This window comes from Euleptes europaea, chromosome 11 (assembly GCF_029931775.1).
Source record: "Euleptes europaea isolate rEulEur1 chromosome 11, rEulEur1.hap1, whole genome shotgun sequence".
In the NCBI taxonomy this organism is placed as follows: Eukaryota; Metazoa; Chordata; class Lepidosauria; order Squamata; family Sphaerodactylidae; genus Euleptes; species Euleptes europaea.
In genome coordinates, this window is record NC_079322.1 from 63666279 (window position 1) to 63686750 (window position 20472).

The window sequence follows — 20472 nt, forward strand, 5'->3', positions numbered from 1 at the left end:
TTTTCCAGAGACTGTTCCTGTTCTGCAAAATTCTTCTATAGTGTTATGGTCCAAGACATGCTCAGCTTTTAAAACCTTGAACTGAAGTAGGGTGATCTCCCAAGTGCAGCTCCTAGTAATAACGACTGAAGGGAGCCTCCACATCTATAGACAGTAAGCTTCTGACTACCAGAGCTAGGAGACAACATCAGGAGAAGGCCCTGGCCTCTGCGCCCTATTTGCTGTCCCTCTATGGCAACTAGTTGGCCACCGTACGCACCAGGATGCTGGACTAGATGGACCACTGGTCTGATCCAGCAGGCCTTACATTCTGAGGTTCTAGGATCTGGCTGTATATGGCAGAAATAGGATGTTGGAAGCATCCTTGACTTTATACCCAATGGAAGGAACCACCCCTTCAATCACAATAACATTCTTACTTCTGAGTAGAAAGAACATGTAGCGTAAATCCAATGTCCTATTCTAAGCGTACATGCCAAGTGAATGTGGAAAACATGTTTATCCATATGCTACCATTTCCTGCTAATTGTGCATTCAGAGAAAGTCGGGGTGTTGAAGTAGTCAGCATATCAGACTAGGAATGGGGAGACCTGGGATCAAATCCACACTCAGCCATGAAGCTCATTTGGTGTCCTTGGGCTATCACTCTTTCTAAATCTAACCTCTCTCTCAGATTTTTGGGAGGATCAAATGGAGGAAGCAAGGGTTACACATGGCTCCCTGAGTCCCTTAGAACATGGGCAAGATAAAAATGGATGGATAGCAGGAATCTCTGTGTAAAGTGCTCAGTAACTCTTAGCTACCTTTACTGGGATAGTCAGGCATCACCATCACTTCCTGTTTCTCCACTCAAAGTAATTTTTACTCGCAAACGCACACGGTCAACCACACAGCCCAACAGCTAACAAGAATACAAATGTGTTTTTTTTTTGGGGGGGGGGGAGAATTTAAGGGACTTAACTTGCGTAGCCATGCCTTAAATCAAAAATACCTCCCTTGATTTAGAGACCTTTCTTTGGTATGTGTGAGATGCACTTCACATGCAAGACAAATATGATTAATTTATAACTAAGAAGGCTTTATCTACTACCTTAAGCAAGACTGTACAGGGTCAATACTCCAGTGTATAAATCTCAAAATTCCTAAAGAATATATATGCGTAGTTAGAAAAGGCCCCCAACTGTAAAGTAATAAAAGGGCTATGGTTTACTCACCCACAGTTTCAAACACAACCATATCTTCCTCTTGTTATGTGAGGAGGATTAGCAATTGTATTGCTAACTGGATGGGGAAACAGCATCACTCATAGTGGGCTAATTTTGACATTGTCCAGATTTTCCACTGATTGCTATACAATTCTGTACTACACAGTTCTGTAAATGGCTACAAACTGGTGCAGATCTAAGCCACAGTACACTTACATGGACTATGCCTTTGATTTAAGGCATGAGCCATCAGTTAATGTCCTCTTATACCAGTGGTCAGCAAACTCATTAGTCAACAGAGCCAAATATCAACAGTACAATGATTGAGATTTCTTTTGCGAGCCAAATTTCTTAAACTTAAACGATATAGGTAGGTACACTGTTTATTAACTTCATAAACTTAATAATACACACGCTGACTTGGATAATTCATCCCCCCCTTTCGTCAACGCCTTTTAACAAACATTCATGCACGGGAGGTTTTGCCTTGGATTTGCTGCTCTCTAGGTGTACATTTTCCCCATCTGTATTCTCAAAACTCTGCAGGGGGGCTTATTGTTGAGTTTTGAGAATCTGGATGGGGAAAATGTGCATCTGAGTGGCAAATCCAAGGCAAAACCTCCCATTCATAAATGGCCAATAACCCCCCATGCAGAGTTTTGAATCAAACATTGCTTCCCCCCCGGGGGCCGACCTCCTCCTCCTCGCCGCCACCTGGGCTCCTTCCTTCCTTCCCTCCCCGGCTGGCCTGCCGTCCGCCCCTCCTCAGCGCCTCAGCCTCCTCCGCCAGCCAAAACAAGGGCGAAAAATCCCATCCGCTGATTGGCTGCCACCGCTCACCTTGGCGCTGCCAGCCCTCGAGCGCTGCATTCAAAACCCGGCCGCGCTGTGAGGGGAGGGAAAGGGGGAGAGGAGGAGGAGGGGACGGCACTTTACCTCACACACCGCCTCTCTTGTGGGGGGGAATAAACCCGAAATGGGGCGGTGAGGAGAGGTTTCATGGTCGACTTTTGGTGGGGGGGGGTGCGCCCCTCTTCCTCCTCCTCAGAAACGTTTCCAGAGCCGCACTCAAGGGGCCAAAGAGCCGCATTCGGCTCGGGAGCCGCTGTTTGCCGACCACGGTCTTATACCATAAACAAGACCCAAGTAAATATTTTACTAAGCATATATAAAACAAGCATATCTCTACAGAGGACTTGACAGAACATTTATTACCTCAGCCCAGTGACTTCTTAGCCACATTTACCAGCTTACAGGTAGCAAACTGTAAATAACAACAACAACATAAAACAACACAACCCAATAAATTATCAAGAGCAGGATAACACATAATATAAAAACAATTCAGACCCCCCCCCCTCCAAATTAAAATGAAGGCCCAGAATTACAACAGTAAGACAGAAATGATAAAAACAATTCCATTTAAGGCAGTTAATCAAATTCTCTTTAAATGAAGGCCCAGCATTTTAACACCATTAGCAGAAGGCAAATGAAAGAACATCCAACTAGACAGAAATGAAGCGCCACCACTGGATTGTCACTGGTTGCTTATCCGCCTTACTTCAAGACATTCATTGCAAACACTCGGAGAAGCGCCTCTGCTGATGAGGGAAACCCCTAAGGGGAAAAAGTACTCTGGGGGCACTTTCACACAACCCAAATAATGCACTTTCAATCCACTTTCACTGCACCTTAACCATCATTTCCAAGTGGATTTTGCCAGTTCACACAGTAAAATCCACCTTCGAAGTGCATTGAAAGTGCATTATTTGGGCTGTATGAAAGTGCCCTAAAAGTCTCATACCTTTCAGGGCTTTAAAAGGTAAACACAACAGTGAACTTATTACCTTTACTTCCCCAAACTTACCCAGAGTCCCTACACAGAGCCATTACTCTACCTTCCTTCAAAACGCTCTCTGAATCCTACCTTTACTAGTAAGAACATCTCGAACAGGTGAATTTTCATACTCAACAGCAACAAAATCTGAATATGCACACATAACTGTTTGAACTCACAATGAGAGCCAGCACGGTGTAGTGGTTAGGAGCGGCGGACTCTAATCTGGAGAACCGGGTTTGATTCCCCACTCCTCCACATGAGCGAGGCTAATCTGGTGAACTAGGTTGGTCTCCCCACTCCTACACATGAAGCCTGCTGGGTGATCTTGGGCTAGTCACAGTTCTCTCTGATCTCTCTTATCCTTACCTACCTCGCAAGGTGTCTGTTGTGGGGAGAGGACGGGAAGGCAATTGTAAGCTGCTTTGAGACTCCTTAAAGGTAGAGAAAGTTGGGGTACTCTTCTTAAGAACATAAGAAAGGCCCTGCTGGATCAGACCAAGGCCCATCAAGTCCAGCAGTCTGTTCACACAGTGGCCAACCAGGTGCCTCTAGGAAGCCCACCAACAAGACACATCATTATCCTTGCCTATACTCTGTCCACTATGGTCAGTTTCTGAATGTAATCTCTCTGGGGCACCAACCTTTATTTTCTTCACTCTTTCAAGTCCGGTGCAGATTAGCCATGTTGAATATATTATTAACCACATAAACACACCCCAATAGCACATGCCAGTGTGAGAGCATCCCACAACAAAGTGTGCAGCAGGGGTAAAAGCAAACAGATAAGCAAACATTTCAAAGAATTTGTAAGGAACCCCTTTTTAAGGAGAGGCAGAAACCAAAACAAAATCTCCGTGTATGTTGCTTTTAACTCAGAACATCCCTTGACAACGTTTTGGCAGCCTGTTAACAACATCTGCTTTACAGAAAAGCTATAATAAAGTGCTGCTGATTTTTTCCTCCTCCTTTTATTTTGAAAAAAGAGTTAACATCACACTACTATCTGTGTTCCTTTCAACAGCACTCATACAAAAACTGAACAAAAGGCAGAAATTGATAATTTCCAATGTTTGTGCAAGTGCTAGTAGTAATTACAATTACTACTGTTTCAGGCACACACTATGCATACCATTAAAATAGATTGCAAAGAGATGGTTTAGCAAGTCCCTGAAATATACACATTTTTCCAGAGCTCTAAATTTTACGTCCTTCAAGTGCAATTCTATTGTGTATTTTTATAATATTACTGCCTGTTATACTTTTGCCTTTTCTTCTGATGTAATAGATGCAATTGTAATTGTGGTCATGGTTTCTTTTGTTTTTTCTTTTTCTTTTTCTGTGTATTTTTAATACATCTATAAAAAAAAAATAATAATTAAATTTTACATCCTTCAAAGCACCCCAAGATGCCAACAAGCAACCCAACTGCAAGCCTACATTTCTGAAGGCACGACTTAATACAGCCATTACTCTCTACCCAAGAAACTATGATGAACTTTGCTTGTTCGGTTCCAAACCAACATCATTTGGAAACAGCTTGCATATCACTTCCAAAGACCACTTAAAAAAAAAACTACTGTTATAGAGTTGTAATATGAAGGATCTCTCTGCTAGTAGGGTTATAGATGGCACACAGATGTTTCAAAAATTCGAGTCCAATCCTAAAAACTTGTCTGCCCCTAAAGCAAAGCTGTTTAAACAGGACTGGTGTCATTTGTAGGCAGTATATACTTTGAAATTGCACATTGGCCTGCTTTGGGGAGAGGGGGGTAGCATCTCCTCATGTCTTCCCCACCCCCACCCCAGAAGTGAGATCAAATTCTAGCATTACACCTTTCTTCATCTGCTTTCTAACTGTTCTGGAGAATTTTTCAAGACACTAGCAGGACCAGGAGGGGAAGGGAGGAGGAGGAGGAAGAGAAGGAGAAGGAGGAGGAGTTGAATCAAGCCAGCTTACAATGTCCTTCCCTTCCTCTCCGCACAACAGACACCTTGTGACCAGCCCAAGGTCACCCAGCTGGCTTAATGTGTAGGAGTGGGGAAACCAAGCCAGTTCACCAGATTAGTCTGCCACTCATGTGGAGGAGTGGGGGATCAAACCCAGTTCTCCATATTACAGTCCACCACTCTTAAGCACTACACCACGCTGTAGCACATGCACTGCTACATATGGTTCAGAAATATTCAGATTTCACATCTAGACATACTCTCCTCACCCAAGTCATAGCACAATGGGATCCCATGTTAATTCACAATACACACTCCCATCTGTGTACAGAATAAACAACCTGAACACAAATATGCAGACCAACTCCCACCAGTCTTGCTAGTTTTCTTTCCCCTATATTTTTGAAATACTATTTGAGTACTGCATTAGGTGCCATTTTCAGAAGGTCTGTTTCCAGCCCTTAGCATCACAAAGAGTCAGAAGGGTTGGTGTACAATTTTGCAGCGCCGGAGAACTAGGAGATTGGGGTAGCTTTCTTGGAGACTCAATACCTGCGGTTTTGGTTTTGGGGAGAAGAGACTGCTAATTCTGTACAATCCAGGAGCAGACCTGTGTGGCAAACCAGGACTGCTACAGGAGCTAAAGTCTGCCTCACTTCCTTGGAGTGGCCAAGACCCCACTGGTATTCTCTGTGGCTAACCAATATATGTGAAGGAGCCCCGTGGCGCAGAGTGTTAAGCTGCAGTACTGCAGTCAGAGCTCTGCTCGCAACCTGAGTTCGATCCCAAAGGAAGTTGGTTTCAGGTAGCCGGCTCAAGGTTGACTCAGCATTCCATCCTTCTGAGGTGGGTAAAATGAGTACCCAGCTTGCTGGGGGTAAAGGGAAGACGACTGGGGAAGGCACTGGCAAACCACCCTGTAAACAAAGACTCTGCCTAGTAAACGTCGGGATGTGACGTCACCCCATGGGTCAGGAATGACCCAGTGCTTGCACAGGGAACCTTTACCTTTTTAACCAGTATACAGGCAACCGAGAGTCTCTGCCAAGCCATTCATGTGATTCAGTTAAGCTGCCCGATCACCAGCCCTTTCTGGCTGCCTTTCTATTTGGACTTCTGACTTGAGACTTTAAGCTGGTTTTTCTGGGAGGTAAGTACTGTTATATATTAGTTAAGCCTCTGTTAACCATCCCATCCTCGGCCAGATGAGTGAGCAGGGAAATTTACTTATGCAGGATGTGTTTCTGCCACCTCTCCAGAATCAGCTCAAAGCAACTTATACTAAGTTCTGCCCTAGGGGAAGATAGAGAGCCCAAGGTTACATATATAAAGCATCAACTCAGAAAACCTACTAAGGCTGATCTAAAGGAGGAATTCCTCTCAGCTGGAGTCCACGGATTCACAGTTGAGCAAGGAGACCCAAAACAACAAGCTCTCCCAAGTCTTCATCCTTCCCTGCATATTCTTCCAGGAAGGAACATGCATCTGAGAGCTGTGTGGCATACCAGCAAAGAGTGTTGGAATAGAACCTGGAAGACTCAGGTTCTAATCCCTACTCATGCCACAGAGGTTTGTTGGGTGGCCTTGGGCCAGTCACAGACTCTCAGCCTAGCCTACTTTGCACGGTTGTTGTGAGGATAAAATGGAGGAGAGAAGAATGATGTAGGCTACTTTGAGTCCCCACTGGGGAGAAAGGTGGCGAATAAATTAATAAAATAAATGAATAAAATCTACCACTTTAGAGAGCCAGTGTGGTGTCATGGTTAACAGTGGTGATTAGGAGAAGTTGACTCTAATCTGGAGAACCGGGTTGGTTTCCCCCACTCCTACACATGAAGCCACATGGGTGACCTTGGGCTAGTCACAGTACTTTCCAAACTCTCTCAGCCCCACCTACCTCACAAGGTGCCTATTGTGGGGAGTGGAAGGGAAGGAGGTTTGATACTCCTTAAAAGGTAGAGAAAGTCAGCATATAAAAGCCAACTCTTCCTCTTATTCTTGCCCCCTTTGCATAAATTTAGTGCTCCAGCTAGTTGTCCGCCTTGTAAATTTCTTAATTATGTATTACAGTCACTCTGATTGATATTTTAATAATAATGGGATAATGGGATACACCAGAATATCTACCACAAACAAACACAATTGCTATGTAAAGCGCAGAGCCACTTCCAGAGATAAATTCAATTGATAGCCTCAATCAAGTCATATGCCACAACCTCAGGATTTTCAGGATTTTTAAAAAAATCTTTGTATTTTATCCTTCATATGTGGGTATAAAACCTTTCTAAATAAACATAAACCTTTCTAAATAAATGAAACAATTCTCCAGGTGGGTTTCTAGCAGAACATTTACTATTCTGGGCTCACTGGCTTCAGCTCACTGTGGTCAGCCCTTACCCTATGCAAGAAACAGGCAGAATAATGAAGATGTGTGCCGTAAAACATGCAGAGAGTCTTTCTTTTGCAAGTGGACAGTATCTGCCCATTCTTGAGCTTTCGGCGTTCAGGGACGGCGGGGAGGGAGGTGCCACTGTGGCGCCTCCTAAGAAGATCCCCACAAGCCAAAAGCACGAAAAAACCTTTAACCGGCTTTTTTCGTGTAATATGGGGCAAAAAGCCCCATAGAGGATATGAGGCTGTGCCTGCAAAAAAGCAGGCGCAGCAACGCCATTCTCGGCGCCAGCATCCGGGACTGAAAGGGGACAGGAGGCTGCCTAATGGCAGCTCCTCCCCCTGGAACGCCCTGGGAATGCCCACCCCCCGAACACCAGTGTGGGCCTTTACACCAATGGGACGCCGGTGGAAGGCCCCGCCGGCATTCCGGGGCGGCACTGCCGCAGCAGTGACTGCACAACGGCGCCCGGGCCTCCGCACCGGCACTGGGGCCACTAACGCCGGCGTAAGTAGTCTGGGCGCCGGCACGGGGGGCCGAAATGCCTAAGGGCTTTCACCTTTGAAGGTCAGGAATGTGCTGTATGCGTGTGAAGCTGCAAGAAGGAGCCTATATCTGACTCGGGCAGGACTGCTGTAGCAATATGCATTCAACCAATAACCCCTCTGCAAGAGAGAGGCCGGGCACAAATACAGCGGCTGCTCTGGTTATAACACATCTGGCACAGCTGTCCTTTAAAAAACCATCAGGCTTACAATGGGAAGCTTTCCAAATAAATTGCACACACCACATGCGGCATCGTGGATCAGATTCTTAATAGAGGCTTCACAGAAAGGGGTCAACTGTGCCGTTCCCACCTCAATCGCTTTGCCACTGATTGAGTTCAGCAGGCCTCTGTGCAAATAAGAAGCCCAAGAGAGTCAAGGGAAATTTTAAAAAAAATAGGCCACAGATATGCTGGATACTCCAACCTCATCTCCAGCTGCTTTACAGCTCCTCTCTAAATTCCCCCCCTAGGAGATCTGGCTGCTTAAACCCTACATTTTCTACAGCCAGGCAAAGAACGCCCAGACATTAATTAAAGGGATAAAGAGTCCTGGCAGGGCTTTAAAATGGGGGTTTGCGCATAAAGCACTTTGTTATCTCGCTGGAAATTTTCAGCAGCAATTTGATCACTTAACGTTGCCCTGCGCTATGAATGTTTTATGAACTCCAGTCCAGCGTTGATCTGCTCAACGGACTTCTCATGTCCCCCTCCCCCCCAACCTAAATTGTAAAACAAGGTACCAAAACCAAAAATTTTCCCCTCACATTTCCTTACTGGGCCTTTCAGAACGCATTCACCTAGTCATCAAGAAGAAAATAACCCTTGTTTCTACCACCACCACCACGCCCAAAAAAAATCTGTTCTGCAAAAGCTGAGCCAAACTCACCACAAACCCCCTCGCTGATGGAGGGCAGCTGCACTGATGTACGCGAACAGCAATCTGGCCTAGACAGAGACACTAGACTGCACCTTATTGCCTCGGTTTGCATCTCTGTGTTACAGAGGGCATCAATAAGAGATGGAGAGTCATGTGAGAGGAAGGGAAACGCTGACGGAAGGCTATGGCATGAGAAGCTGAGTGAAGGAATCCAGGTTTCTTTGCTCAAGAGCAAACACCTGCAAAAACTCTTAATACCAGCAACCTATAAACACAAAGAAACAAACAGCTGAGTCGCTTTTTTAAAAAAAGGAAGTCGGTGCCAGTTCCAAAATCTGGGAGGCCCTGGGCAGACAGGCAATGCCTAAGGAAGCCCTTCTGCCCACCACCAGCCCCGCCCCATGCCTCCCTTTCCACTTATCCACCTGTGTGTGTTCTCACCTAACTGTATGTGTTCTCACCTAACTCTGTGTGTTCTCACCTAACTCCTTCCTTGCCATACCTGTGATCACAATCACCTGTACCAAATTTGTGTGCTTCCCCCAACAGCACTGGCTGCTGCCTATAGCTGTGGTGGCCTTCAAGGAGAGCTGCCAGTGTGCCACACCTGCATGGACCTCCCCGTCAATGCTCAGGAGCAGGGAGCATGGGTGGTGGTGGAGGAGGAGGAGGAGGAGAAGAGTTGGTTTTTATGCCCCACTTTTCTCAACCTTTTAAGGAGTCTCAAACCGGCTGACAACCACCTTCCCTTCCCCACAATAAGCACTTTGAGAGGTAGGTGGTCCTAAGAGAGTTTGGAGAGAATTGTGACAGGCCCAAGGTCAACCCAGCTGGCTTCATGTGGAGGAGTGAGGAAACCAACCCAGTTCTCCAGATTAGAGTCTGCCGCTCATGTGGAGGAGTGGGGAATCAAACCAAATCCTCCAGATTACAGTCCACCGCTCCTAACCACTGCACCACGCAGTGATCAGGGAAAGGCACATGGACATCTGGCAGGGGAGGGGAACAGGTGGGGTGGGGTCCGTGACAGGGGGTCCTGCCAGAAGCCCTGGTCCCTCACAACTGCCCCTCCTCAGGATATGCTGACGCATCTCTGTGACCTGGAAACAGTCACATAACTTAGAGAGCAAAATATCACACCATGAGGGGAATTGTGAGAATGACAAACACAAAGCTACCACGTTTATTCAGTATTAACATTAAACCACCCATAGTCACTTTTGATGCAAAAAATTTTTAAGACTGAAATCCTTTACTGGGCTTGGGAAGGGGGGTTGACCCACATCTCCAGAAACATGTTTTTTTCCAGGTCACACAGAGGTGTGGAGCAAGGATAAAAAGAGCCCTCTGGGCCAGGAAGGCGGCATGGAATGGCAACCAGGGGAGAAAGTTATTCAAAGGGGTGCACCCTGAGCATTGTAAGGTGGGCTAAGGGTGACCCCCCCCCCAAGCAGTATTAGCTTTGGTTAGGGTTGCCAGCTCTGGATTGGGAAATACCTGGAGATTTTGAGGGTGGAGTCTGAGCAGGGCGGGGTTTGGGGAGGGGCTTCAAGGGGGTATAATACCATCGAGTCTGACTTCCAATGCGGCCATTTTCTCCAGGTGACCTGATCTCTGACGCCTGGAGATCAGTTGTAATAGCGAAAATTTCCAGCCACTGCCTGGAAGTTGACAACCCTAGCTATGGTGCTTTGAGCTGGCTGCGTGCCAGCAGAGAAGGGCACCGTCTCTCTTCACCTCTTTAGAAGGTAGAAAGTCAGCGGATGACAAACTTTCCAATTCAAATATTTCCCCCCCCCAAAAAAAAAAAACCCACAGCACTTAGTCAGTGGTATAAGCTACACAGCAGAGTGCAAATTGGAACTTGGATCTATCAGATCCTAATCTGTGCCAGTATAAGGTACGAGACACGGAAGCAAATAGTGCAAACGTAATATGAAAATTCAGCAGAGCAAAGGTTACACAACTTTCCCATCCCGCACCCCATGCCAGACAAACTGTGTCACTGTAAAATAAAGACCAGATAATTGCTGAGTCTGGCTGGTGACAATCTCCTCCTCTGAAATAAAAGCCTGTCATTTCTTATTACATGCTGGCCCCATAACTGCCAAAAGCAGCCTCTGGTCAGTTACTTCTTCTGCAACACTGGGCACCTTACAAGACTACAGTGTTTGCACTATTTTTTTTTTAATTCCAATCCAAAACACATGGGGATTTTCTGTAAGTCATTTTACTTTGTGCTCCCTTCAAGAATGTTATTCTTTCAGACAAGAGTACCCTGCTTTTCATCAAAGCATATTTTTATGTACCACCCCATGGTTCCATAAACTAATTACTTCATCAAACCCTAAATTTATTTTACAGTTTTAATGCAAAACACATGCATCATTTATAACTCTGCAGATAAAACTGGACTATTTGCCATATTTACAGAATGTAGAAGTATAAATGCCTTTGTTATTTGCAAGCATAATTACAAATATATACACAATACTAGAGAAAAGACAGCATGGCAAACTGCTTCCTTAGCATACACATCTTAGTTTTTTCCATCTGAGAGGTAGGAGAAAATAAAACCAGAAAACAGAAAGCATAAATTTTTGCAACAAAAGGAATCATATTTCTTGGATACAAACTGAAGTAATCAGAGGCATAGTTCAATCCTGAATTAAACTTCATTACACTGAAAACATTGGATTCAGGGATGTGAATTTTGTTTAATAAAGCAAATGTTTCAAAGTATTAAAAATATCATTTCAGCACTAATTATTTTATCTCTGTAGCCTTCATATGTATTTGTACCAATTATCAGCTCTGCTCCTGACTTTTACAAAGAAGTGCATTACTGTCTTGTGGGAAGACAGTAATCTAACATTGGAAGTCCCTCAGATCACAAACAGAAAAATATCCCTCCTGGAAGAAAATGAGAAACTGTTGCACATGGGAAACTGTCAATCATGGCTAGCGAGTTTTGTGTGCACTTAATACATGAAGCTGCCTTATACTGAATCCGACCCTTGGTCCATCAAAGACCGTATTGTCTATTCAGACCGACAGCGGCTCTCCAGGGTCTCAGGCAGGGCTCTTTCACATCACCTACCTAGTCCCTTTAACTGGAGATTAATCTACCACTGAGCCACAGCCCCTCCCCAAATGGCCTTTCCGCAGACTTCCCATAAAATAAAAATCACATACTGATGTAGCATCCATGACAAAGAGCCAGGCCACAGTACACAACACCAAGTCAACTGAAGTATACATAGAGAAACTTTAACAATGAACAATTAAAACTATTCATGACAAGGGAAATGAAAGGCCCAATATCACAAAAGCCATCTCTGGTCCAAGAGGGTGTAAAAAGGTACGCAGCAGGTAAACACCACATACAGAATCACTTGGAAGCTATAAGAATAGGGGTTGGCATGACCGGCTCAATGCCAACCCGTAATACAATCATATTTGATGTTTGCAATAGGCTTTGAACAAACCAACAACTCAGGACTCTTAAACAATAGAGCTTTCACAGGGAAAACATCACAACGAATACCTGGCGGAAAAATAATAAAGCAACTCTGCCGTAACAAGAAAGGAAACAAAACTTGGAAGTCAAAAGACAGATGACTGAAAGGTTATATGGAGTCACTGTTGCAGACATTCACCCTTGGTTAATGCACCACTTATTTAAGTGACAGTCCAGAGTTTCGAGCCATAACTCACTGACATAAAACCGGCCCACACTTTGTTTCACTATAAGAAACAATGAAGGGGAAGGGCCATGGCTCAGTGGTAGAGCCTCTGCTTTGCATGCAGAAGGTCCCAGGGCCAATCCCTGGCATCTCCAGTTAAAGGGACTAGGCAGGTAGTGATATGAAAGACCCCTGCCTGAGATCCTGGAGATCCGCTGCCAGTCTGAGTAGACAATACTGACTTTGATGGACCAAGGGTCTGATTCAGTATAAGGCAGCTTCATGTGTTCAAACCCCAAAGACATTCACAATCTTCTTGTCAACACAGGTTTTTGGCATATTACAATACAATACTTTTTGGAATCACCATGTAACAGATTTATTCCATCGTCCAAAGGATCAGCTACCCGAGATCTGACTGCCAAAATTGCCCTGGAGATTATCTGCTTGCTCCCTTCCCCAATTGCTATCTCTGAGGCAAAAGATATGGGTAGGTCAGTCCACTTTGGTGACTAAGCAAGTCGGAGGTTGACTGCTTGATTTCTTCTCATGCTTTTGGTCTATCTAGTTCAGTGTTGTCCGCTCTGACCAGCAGGTCACTCCTAATGCAGAGATACTCATTTCTCAGTTCATGGTGAGCCACAATCCATGTCATCCAAACAGTACCACGACCAAACATACACATACAATAATGTCTGTTCACCCTCCCATCTTCCCTCTTTTCTCCCAGTTGTTTTCTCTTTAACCTCCTCCTTCTGGTGCCTTTCAGTCCTCCAAGGGGTCTTTTCTATGGTTTTCACTCTAGCTCACTGCTGGAACACCCATGTTTTCAGAGTGCTGTCAGAGAAACAGTGCAAGCCTTCAAAACCAAACAGGAGAAGACGAGCTAGAGGTAGCATGTGAGAGACACATGTGCAACTCATAACCCTTGCAGCCAGTATTCCTGCTCCAAGGTCTCCAGGCAACATGTCCAGGTGTCTTTTAACAGGATATATGAAGGAATGAACCCAGAATTTTGAGTATGCAAAGCATGTGCTCTGCCACTAAAACTACTGGCCCTTCTCCAGAACAGCTGTCCAGTAAAACCAGTTGCTATCCAGGGCCACACTCTGCTTTTTATTAAAGGAGAAAAGATATGAGGCAGCATGTTCTACAACCCCATTACATTTCTAAAGATCTAAATTCTCACATGTTTAATTGCTGCTTAGCCTCATTCCTACCTTCATAATAGCATGGGAAATCTACTGTGGTTTTTCATTTTTAAAGATCTTTGGACATTTTGGTTCCCCCTTCCATCTCCTACTCCAGTGGTCGGTAAACTCATTAGTCAACAGAGCCAAATATCAACAGTACAATGATTGAGATTTCTTTTGCGAGCCAAATTTCTTAAACTATATAGGTAGGTACAGTTTATTAACTTAATAAACTTAATAATACACACGCTGACTTGGATAATTCATCCCCCCCTTTCCTCATCGCCTTTTAACAACCATTCATGCACGGGAGATTTTGCCTTGGATTTGCCGCTCTCTAGGTGTACATTTTCCCCATCTGCATTCTCAAAACTCTGCAGGGGGGCTTATTGTTGAGTTTTGAGAATCTGGATGGGGAAAATGTGCATCTGAGTGGCAAATCCAAGGCAAAACCTCCCATTCATAAATGGCCAATAACCCCGTCCCGGATCGCCCTCTCGCCTGGGCTCCCCGGGCCGTCAGTACCAACCCCGACCCCAGTGCCAACCCCCAGGGGAAGAGGGAAAAGCCCTCAAGCCTCCACTCTCCAGGAGAGCAGTCGGGAGAGGCGGCGAACGGCAGTCGGCTAGAGCCTCCTCCCAGCGTCCGGGGGGCGGGCCAGAAGCCCCCTCAACCACCGACAGGCCCGCTCGTCAGCTGGCGAGCAGGAGAACTGGCCCGAGCGGACCACGCCCGGCCGACGGGGCGCCGCAGTGGCCGTGACGTTCCCCGGCCCCTAGGCTGGCCAGCCAGCTGGGTCCCCGGGGAGAGGCCAAACAGCCCGCCTATCAGCTAGCTGGTGGAGGGGGGAGCGGGAGGAGCCAGAGCGGAAGGCGGTTCAGCGCGGCTCCAGCCCCAGCAACCATCGGGAAACAGCTGGCGGACGAGGGAGAGAGCAGGCGAGGAGAGGGGGGTTGGCCAGGACAGGCGGGGCCCTGACAGGAGAAGCTCCTCTGGAAGGTGCAGCCGTACCTGAGAGCGCGCGACACCCCCCATACAGAGTTTTGAGAATCTGAATGCGGAAAATGTGCATCTGAGTGGCAAATCCAAGGCAAAACCTCCCATTCATAAATGGCCAATAACCCCCCATGCAGAGTTTTGAATCAAACATTGCTTCCCCCCCGGGGGCCGACCTCCTCCTCCTCGCCGCCTGGGCTCCTTCTTTCCTTCCCTCCCCGGCTGGCCTGCCGTCCGCCCGTCCGCCCCTCCTCAGCGCCTCGGCCTCCTCCGCCAGCCAAAACAAGCGCGAAAAATCCCATCCGCCGATTGGCTGCCACCGCTCGCCTTGGCGCCGCCAGCCCTCGAGCGCCGCATTCAAAACCCGGCCGCACTGTGAGGGGAGGGAAAGGGGGAGAGGAGGAGGAGGGGGCAACGCTTTACCTCACACATCGCCCCTCTTGTGGGGGGGGGAATAAACCCGAAATGGGGCGGTGAGGAGAGGTTTCGTGGTCGATTTTGCGGGGGGAGTGCGCGCCTCTTCCTCCTCCTCAGAAACGTTTCCAGAGCCGCACTCAAGGGGCCAAAGAGCCGCATGCGGCTCGGGAGCCGCTGTTTGCCGACCACTGTCCTACTCTATAGGTTTTAGGGGTTTTTTAAGATGTCCATTGCACAAGCTTTAATTATGCCAAATTTGGCATTTCACAGAATTTGTGGTGTAGTTCAAGTATCCAAACTTTTTTTAAAAAATCAAAGAGCAATTATTTTTATAGTCAAGTGCTTCTCTACCTGTCAAGAAGTGAGATGCACAAAAGATGCTAGAATGCAGAACATAAATGAATCCAGTCATCTACCAGTATCATATTCAAGATGCAGACAGAAAAGAGACAAGAAATTCAAACTAAAAGAAAAGGTAATATGCCAGAATAAAATATAAAAACATTGCATGACACAAACTTTCCAGCATGAGCTTTTGCGAGTCACAGGTCACTTCTGCAAAAAAAAATTCCAGATGCCCAAAAAATATCCACTAAGAGAATCTGTACAAGTTTTGCATTACATTTAACAAGCATTCATCATTTCATGGTAAGATAAAGCATTCTCCAAGGCCATCATCACAGAGATAAGCCCCTATATCATCTTCTTTTGGAAGCTAGGCCAAATCAAACACCCAGCTCCAGTCTTTACAGTTGTCCTATTGACAAACTGAGTGTATTGTTCTAGTGACTCCCCATCTTCCATCATTTTCACCTTGAAAAAGAAGAAACAAACAAAAACCCTGACTTTTAAATTTACTCATACTCCTCCCAACTTGGATTTGCTATTGACTATATAATGTCATAAAAAATGGGGCTGGAGCCAAGAGGCTATTCCACTTGATCTTGCCCAATTAACATCCTCACTACCACACCCATCCAACACGCTTTCTGTCCTCACCCAAATATTTATGGTGGGTCGGGGCTCCTTTCGCATGTGGAAAAATGGGTAGAGTTCACCTTCTAATCTGAAAAACTGTATTCTTCTCCACCCTCTAATTATTTGCTCCAGTTTTTCCCAACAATCACATATTTCCTCTTAAAATTCCTTTCCCGCCAGAAATATGGGCAGTGCAAGGATCCACATTTCTATACTCACTCTGTCTTTATCATCAGCTACGTCACAGAGAATATCATCACGGTCAAGGATTCCCCCATCACCATGTTCCAGACGATGCACCTGAATCCAGTAGCTTGGGTCCTGAACAAATACACAAAAAGAACCATTAGATATCACAAAGCAAGGGTTGAAAACTCCCCAGCAATTATGTCCTGTTTGAAACATCTGTCCCCTTTTAAATCTCCTTGCCAGCAACAACTGAAGTATGAAGCTGTCCTGTATTTTGTTTTCCCTAGCACCAATTACCACTTTGGTTTGGGTCTTAGCATCCATTTTCTCTGACAGCAGATTCACCAAGGTCTCAGGGAGAAGTCTTTCCTAGCCCTGAGACTCAAGAACTTTTAACTAGTGATGTGAACGATTGACTCTGGGGGATTATCCATGCATGTGCTGTGAGCCCTTCTCCTGAAAGATACTATTTTATTCTTTTACTGAAAATGTTTATACCATGCTTTACCATATACTGTGTTCAGAGTGGCTTACAAACCTCTAAAACAAAACAACTCCACCATCTAAATGGTGCATTAAGAATGGGGCAGCACAATAAATGCTTAAAAGTTTATGAGAAAGCCTAAGAGAAGGAAATACCTCTCTTTTGGCTTCTAATAGCAGCCTCAAAGGGACTGCTCCACCAGAAGTCCCACCGAGGGCTTCATCTTCAGCAGCCAAAGCTGGAAAAGGCATCAGCAGTGATGTGGGGGGATTTTTCCCCAAAAGAATCCCCCCCAAAGCTATATTTTCCTGTGGAAAAATTTCCACCCCACATATATAAATATTGTATTGTTTATCTACAGTTCTCAGGGCTGATGTGCTGCAAATTAATCAAGATAGATGGGCAAATGGAAGAAGAGTTGGTTTTTATATGCCAACTTTCTCTACTGCTTAAAGGAGAATCAAACCGGCTTACAATCACCTTCCCTTCCCCTCCCCACCAGAGACACCCTGTGAGGTAGATGAGGCTGAGAGCACTGAGACTAGCCCAAGGTCACCCAGCTGGCCTTATGTGTAGGAGTGGGAAAACCAACCCGGCTCACCAGATTAGCATCCGCCGCCCATATGGAGGAGTGGGGAATCAAAGCCGTTTCTCCAGATTAGAGTCCACCGCTCCAAACCACCGCTCTTAATCACTATATCACACTGGACAGATGTAGGATATTAAACATGGGTAAACCCCAAGGCTTGTACATGGTGTATTTGCCTTCTTTTGCCGACATTTAAATTCTGCTAACGTTAGTTTAAAATTGAACTGGAAAATGTTCCCATTCAAGTTTTCGGAAGGAGAATCATATGGGGGAAGGGAGTCTTTCATACTCAGCTTGAAACCCAGGGCGAGAAGATGGCACCAAGCAGCCACGGTCAGGACTCTGAACAGACGCTAAGACCCAAAAAAGCCATTTGCATGCATATGAGGGGACAGGCGTACACACAGAGAGAGCTTGTTACCTCGGGTTGGCGAGGCAAGCTTCCATTAAGCTTCACTAGTAGCTTTCCTCCTCGACCGGGTAACTAACTACAAAGAAAACTCTGGCAGCACATTCAATTCTCTTACGCTCATGCATAAACACTTCTTGTGGACTGCGGCCAAAGATCGGACGTTTGAAGCTGATACAGAACGACAGGGACCTAGTGGGAAGGTCTGAAACGGAGGCACAACAGTGATGGGGCAAAGTCGGAAACATTACCTCCGCCAAGCCAATGAAAGAGGGTCAGGAACGGCTACTGAAACAGCCAGGCCACAGAAGGTGACAGTAATCTATTACAGAACGAAAGAGGTGACTAGTGTCGAGGAATTCAGGAGTCCTTCCAAGAGCCAAGCCTCTCCTTCGGCTTGCAGTTCATTAATTCCAAGCAGGCTTTATTTACTCTAACTAGCTGAATCAGATTGTCAACTCCGTGGAGACAGCAAGTGGTACAGCGCCAAGGGCATTGTTGCGACTATAGCAAACCAACAACGAAAAACATTCCCGGGCAGTTAATCATAAACCTGTTATACTTGGAGCCAACGTTATGGCACTGTTGGACGGCGCTGACATGAGGGATAGGTAGAAACTGTTTTGGTTATAGTAAGCTTTTGAGCTTATGAAACTGTTAAGGGTCAGCTGGGGTTTCAGGAAGTTAGCCTTCAAGTACTTCGATCAAGAAATTGTCTCTTATTTGAGAGCACGGGGGATTAGTTACAAACTTTCCAATCAGTATAGTTCCTTCCCATGGCCATCCAAGCTATTTAACTTTACCAGATTTACTTTTCTCTTCTGGTGTCAGTACTGTGCATGCATGAGGGGTGTCAAACATAAGGCCTGAGGGCCATATCTGGCCCCTTGAGAGCTCTTATCTGGGCCACGCGCCAGTTGAGGCAGCCACCACCACCCCCACTCTCGATCTGGGCTGGTGAGGCATGGCCCAGCCTGCCCAAATGGCATTTAATGTCATATCTGGTCCTTGTAGCAATTGAGTTCGACACCCCTGGTTTAAAGGCACCAACTTGAGCAGGGTTTAAACCCCGGTTGACAGGAAAGAGCGCCAACCATACTTCATGGTTCGGAAGTCACAACAAACTGTAACTTGCTGTGAGTCTCCAAGTCACAGCAACTGTAGTCTGCTGTGAATCTCCATTTTACATTTTCTCCTCTTCCATTCTCCCCCCGCCCCAATTTGATGCACATTTCCCTACTTCTAACTTTTTCCAAAGATTGCCATCTGCCTCCACACCCCGGCTTTGCTATGTTAAAAAAAAAAAAAACACGGCACTTCACATGTAACACAATCTAGGTGGTACTATGTGCATATTTTCCCCTCCCAATCACGTCACTGTTGGCAGCACAACTGTTGAAAAGCACACACTTTGATTTCAGACAAAGAAAACAGATTATAAAACAAAACTATCTTGCTCCAAGTTCATGGCATGGCCGTTCTGCACCTTGGGTAACGATTTGTATTTATTTAAATCAATTCCATTTTGGGGGGGGGGGGATCAGTTGGAAGGAGACTAAAACCAAAAAGAAAAAAGTAAGATGGAGCCAAGCCAGTGTGGACTAGTGGTTTAGAGGAGAGGTTCCCAAACGGTGCTCCAAGGAGCACTTGGTGCTCCACAAAACATCTCCCAGTGCTCCATGAAGAGATTGGAAAGAAAAATACTACTGTAGTTTGGTATAGTATATAGGTGCTAAGTGAAAATTAGTGCTCCTTGACGAATTTCTCTCCTGAAAAGTGCCCCATGACTCAAAGAGTTTGGGGAACTCTGGTTTAGAGTGTCAGAAACAGCTACAGAGAATCAGGCTCAAATCCCTCCCCAACTCAATCATGAAGCTGGCAGGATGACCACCTTGGGGCCAGTCATTTCCTTGGCAGCCTTAGCTACCTCCCGGTGTTCTTGTAAGGACAAAATGGCCAAGAGATAACTATGTTTGCCACCCTGAGCATCTTAGAAGAAGCTATATATATAACATATACTGAGAACAGTTGCACAAGACCGAATTTACCAGAATTTTAACAAGAAGGCTTGTAAGTGGGTCATTTTTCTAGCAATCCCTTAATTACCAAATAATCAACAACCACTGCAGAACTTGGAACCAACACGGAAACTTAGCCCACTCAAAGTTTGTGATAAATAATGAAGAATCTTGTGTGTATGACATGTCATCAAGTTGCAACCAACTTATGGCAACCCAATAGGGTTTTCAGGGCAAGAGACTAACAGAGGTGGTTTGCTATTGCCTTCCTCTGCATAGCGATCCTGGTATTCCTTGGTGGTCTCCCATCCAAGTACTAACAAGGACCGACCCTGCTTAGCTTCTGAGATCTGATGACATCAGGCTAGTCTAGGCACCTCAAAAAATCTACAGATTTTGCAAATGAGATCTCACATCTTCAGTTATACTTGAGCATGTGGCTGTGGAGCATTCCTGAACTCCAAAATTTAGTCAGGGGACTAGGATCCAGCTCAGGTAGCGGAACACATACCAGAAGGACCTAGATTCAATCCCCAGCACCCCCTTTTGAAAAGACTCTCAAGCAGTAAGACCCCAACAATGGACTCTTACTCCAGAGGGACCTCTTATGCATCTATCCAATGCCAGTCTGGTGAAATACTATTTAAACCAAGGGCAGGGCTGTTATCACCTGTTCTGCCCCCTCTCCGCCCTGCATTTTACTCT

The 20472-nt window shown here is 45.7% G+C and overlaps 1 protein-coding gene across 3 annotated transcripts in view; it reads right to left on the minus strand.

The window, feature by feature from the left end:
* PARD3 (par-3 family cell polarity regulator) overlaps positions 1 to 20472 on the minus strand; it is a 671910-nt gene that overhangs the window by 556195 nt on the left and 95243 nt on the right. For all 3 annotated transcript variants that reach the window (XM_056857249.1, XM_056857250.1, XM_056857248.1), the window contains exon 2: positions 16298 to 16399. In XM_056857249.1, coding sequence (XP_056713227.1) covers positions 16298 to 16399 — 102 coding nt within the window. The remainder of the gene's footprint in view (positions 1 to 16297; positions 16400 to 20472) is intronic.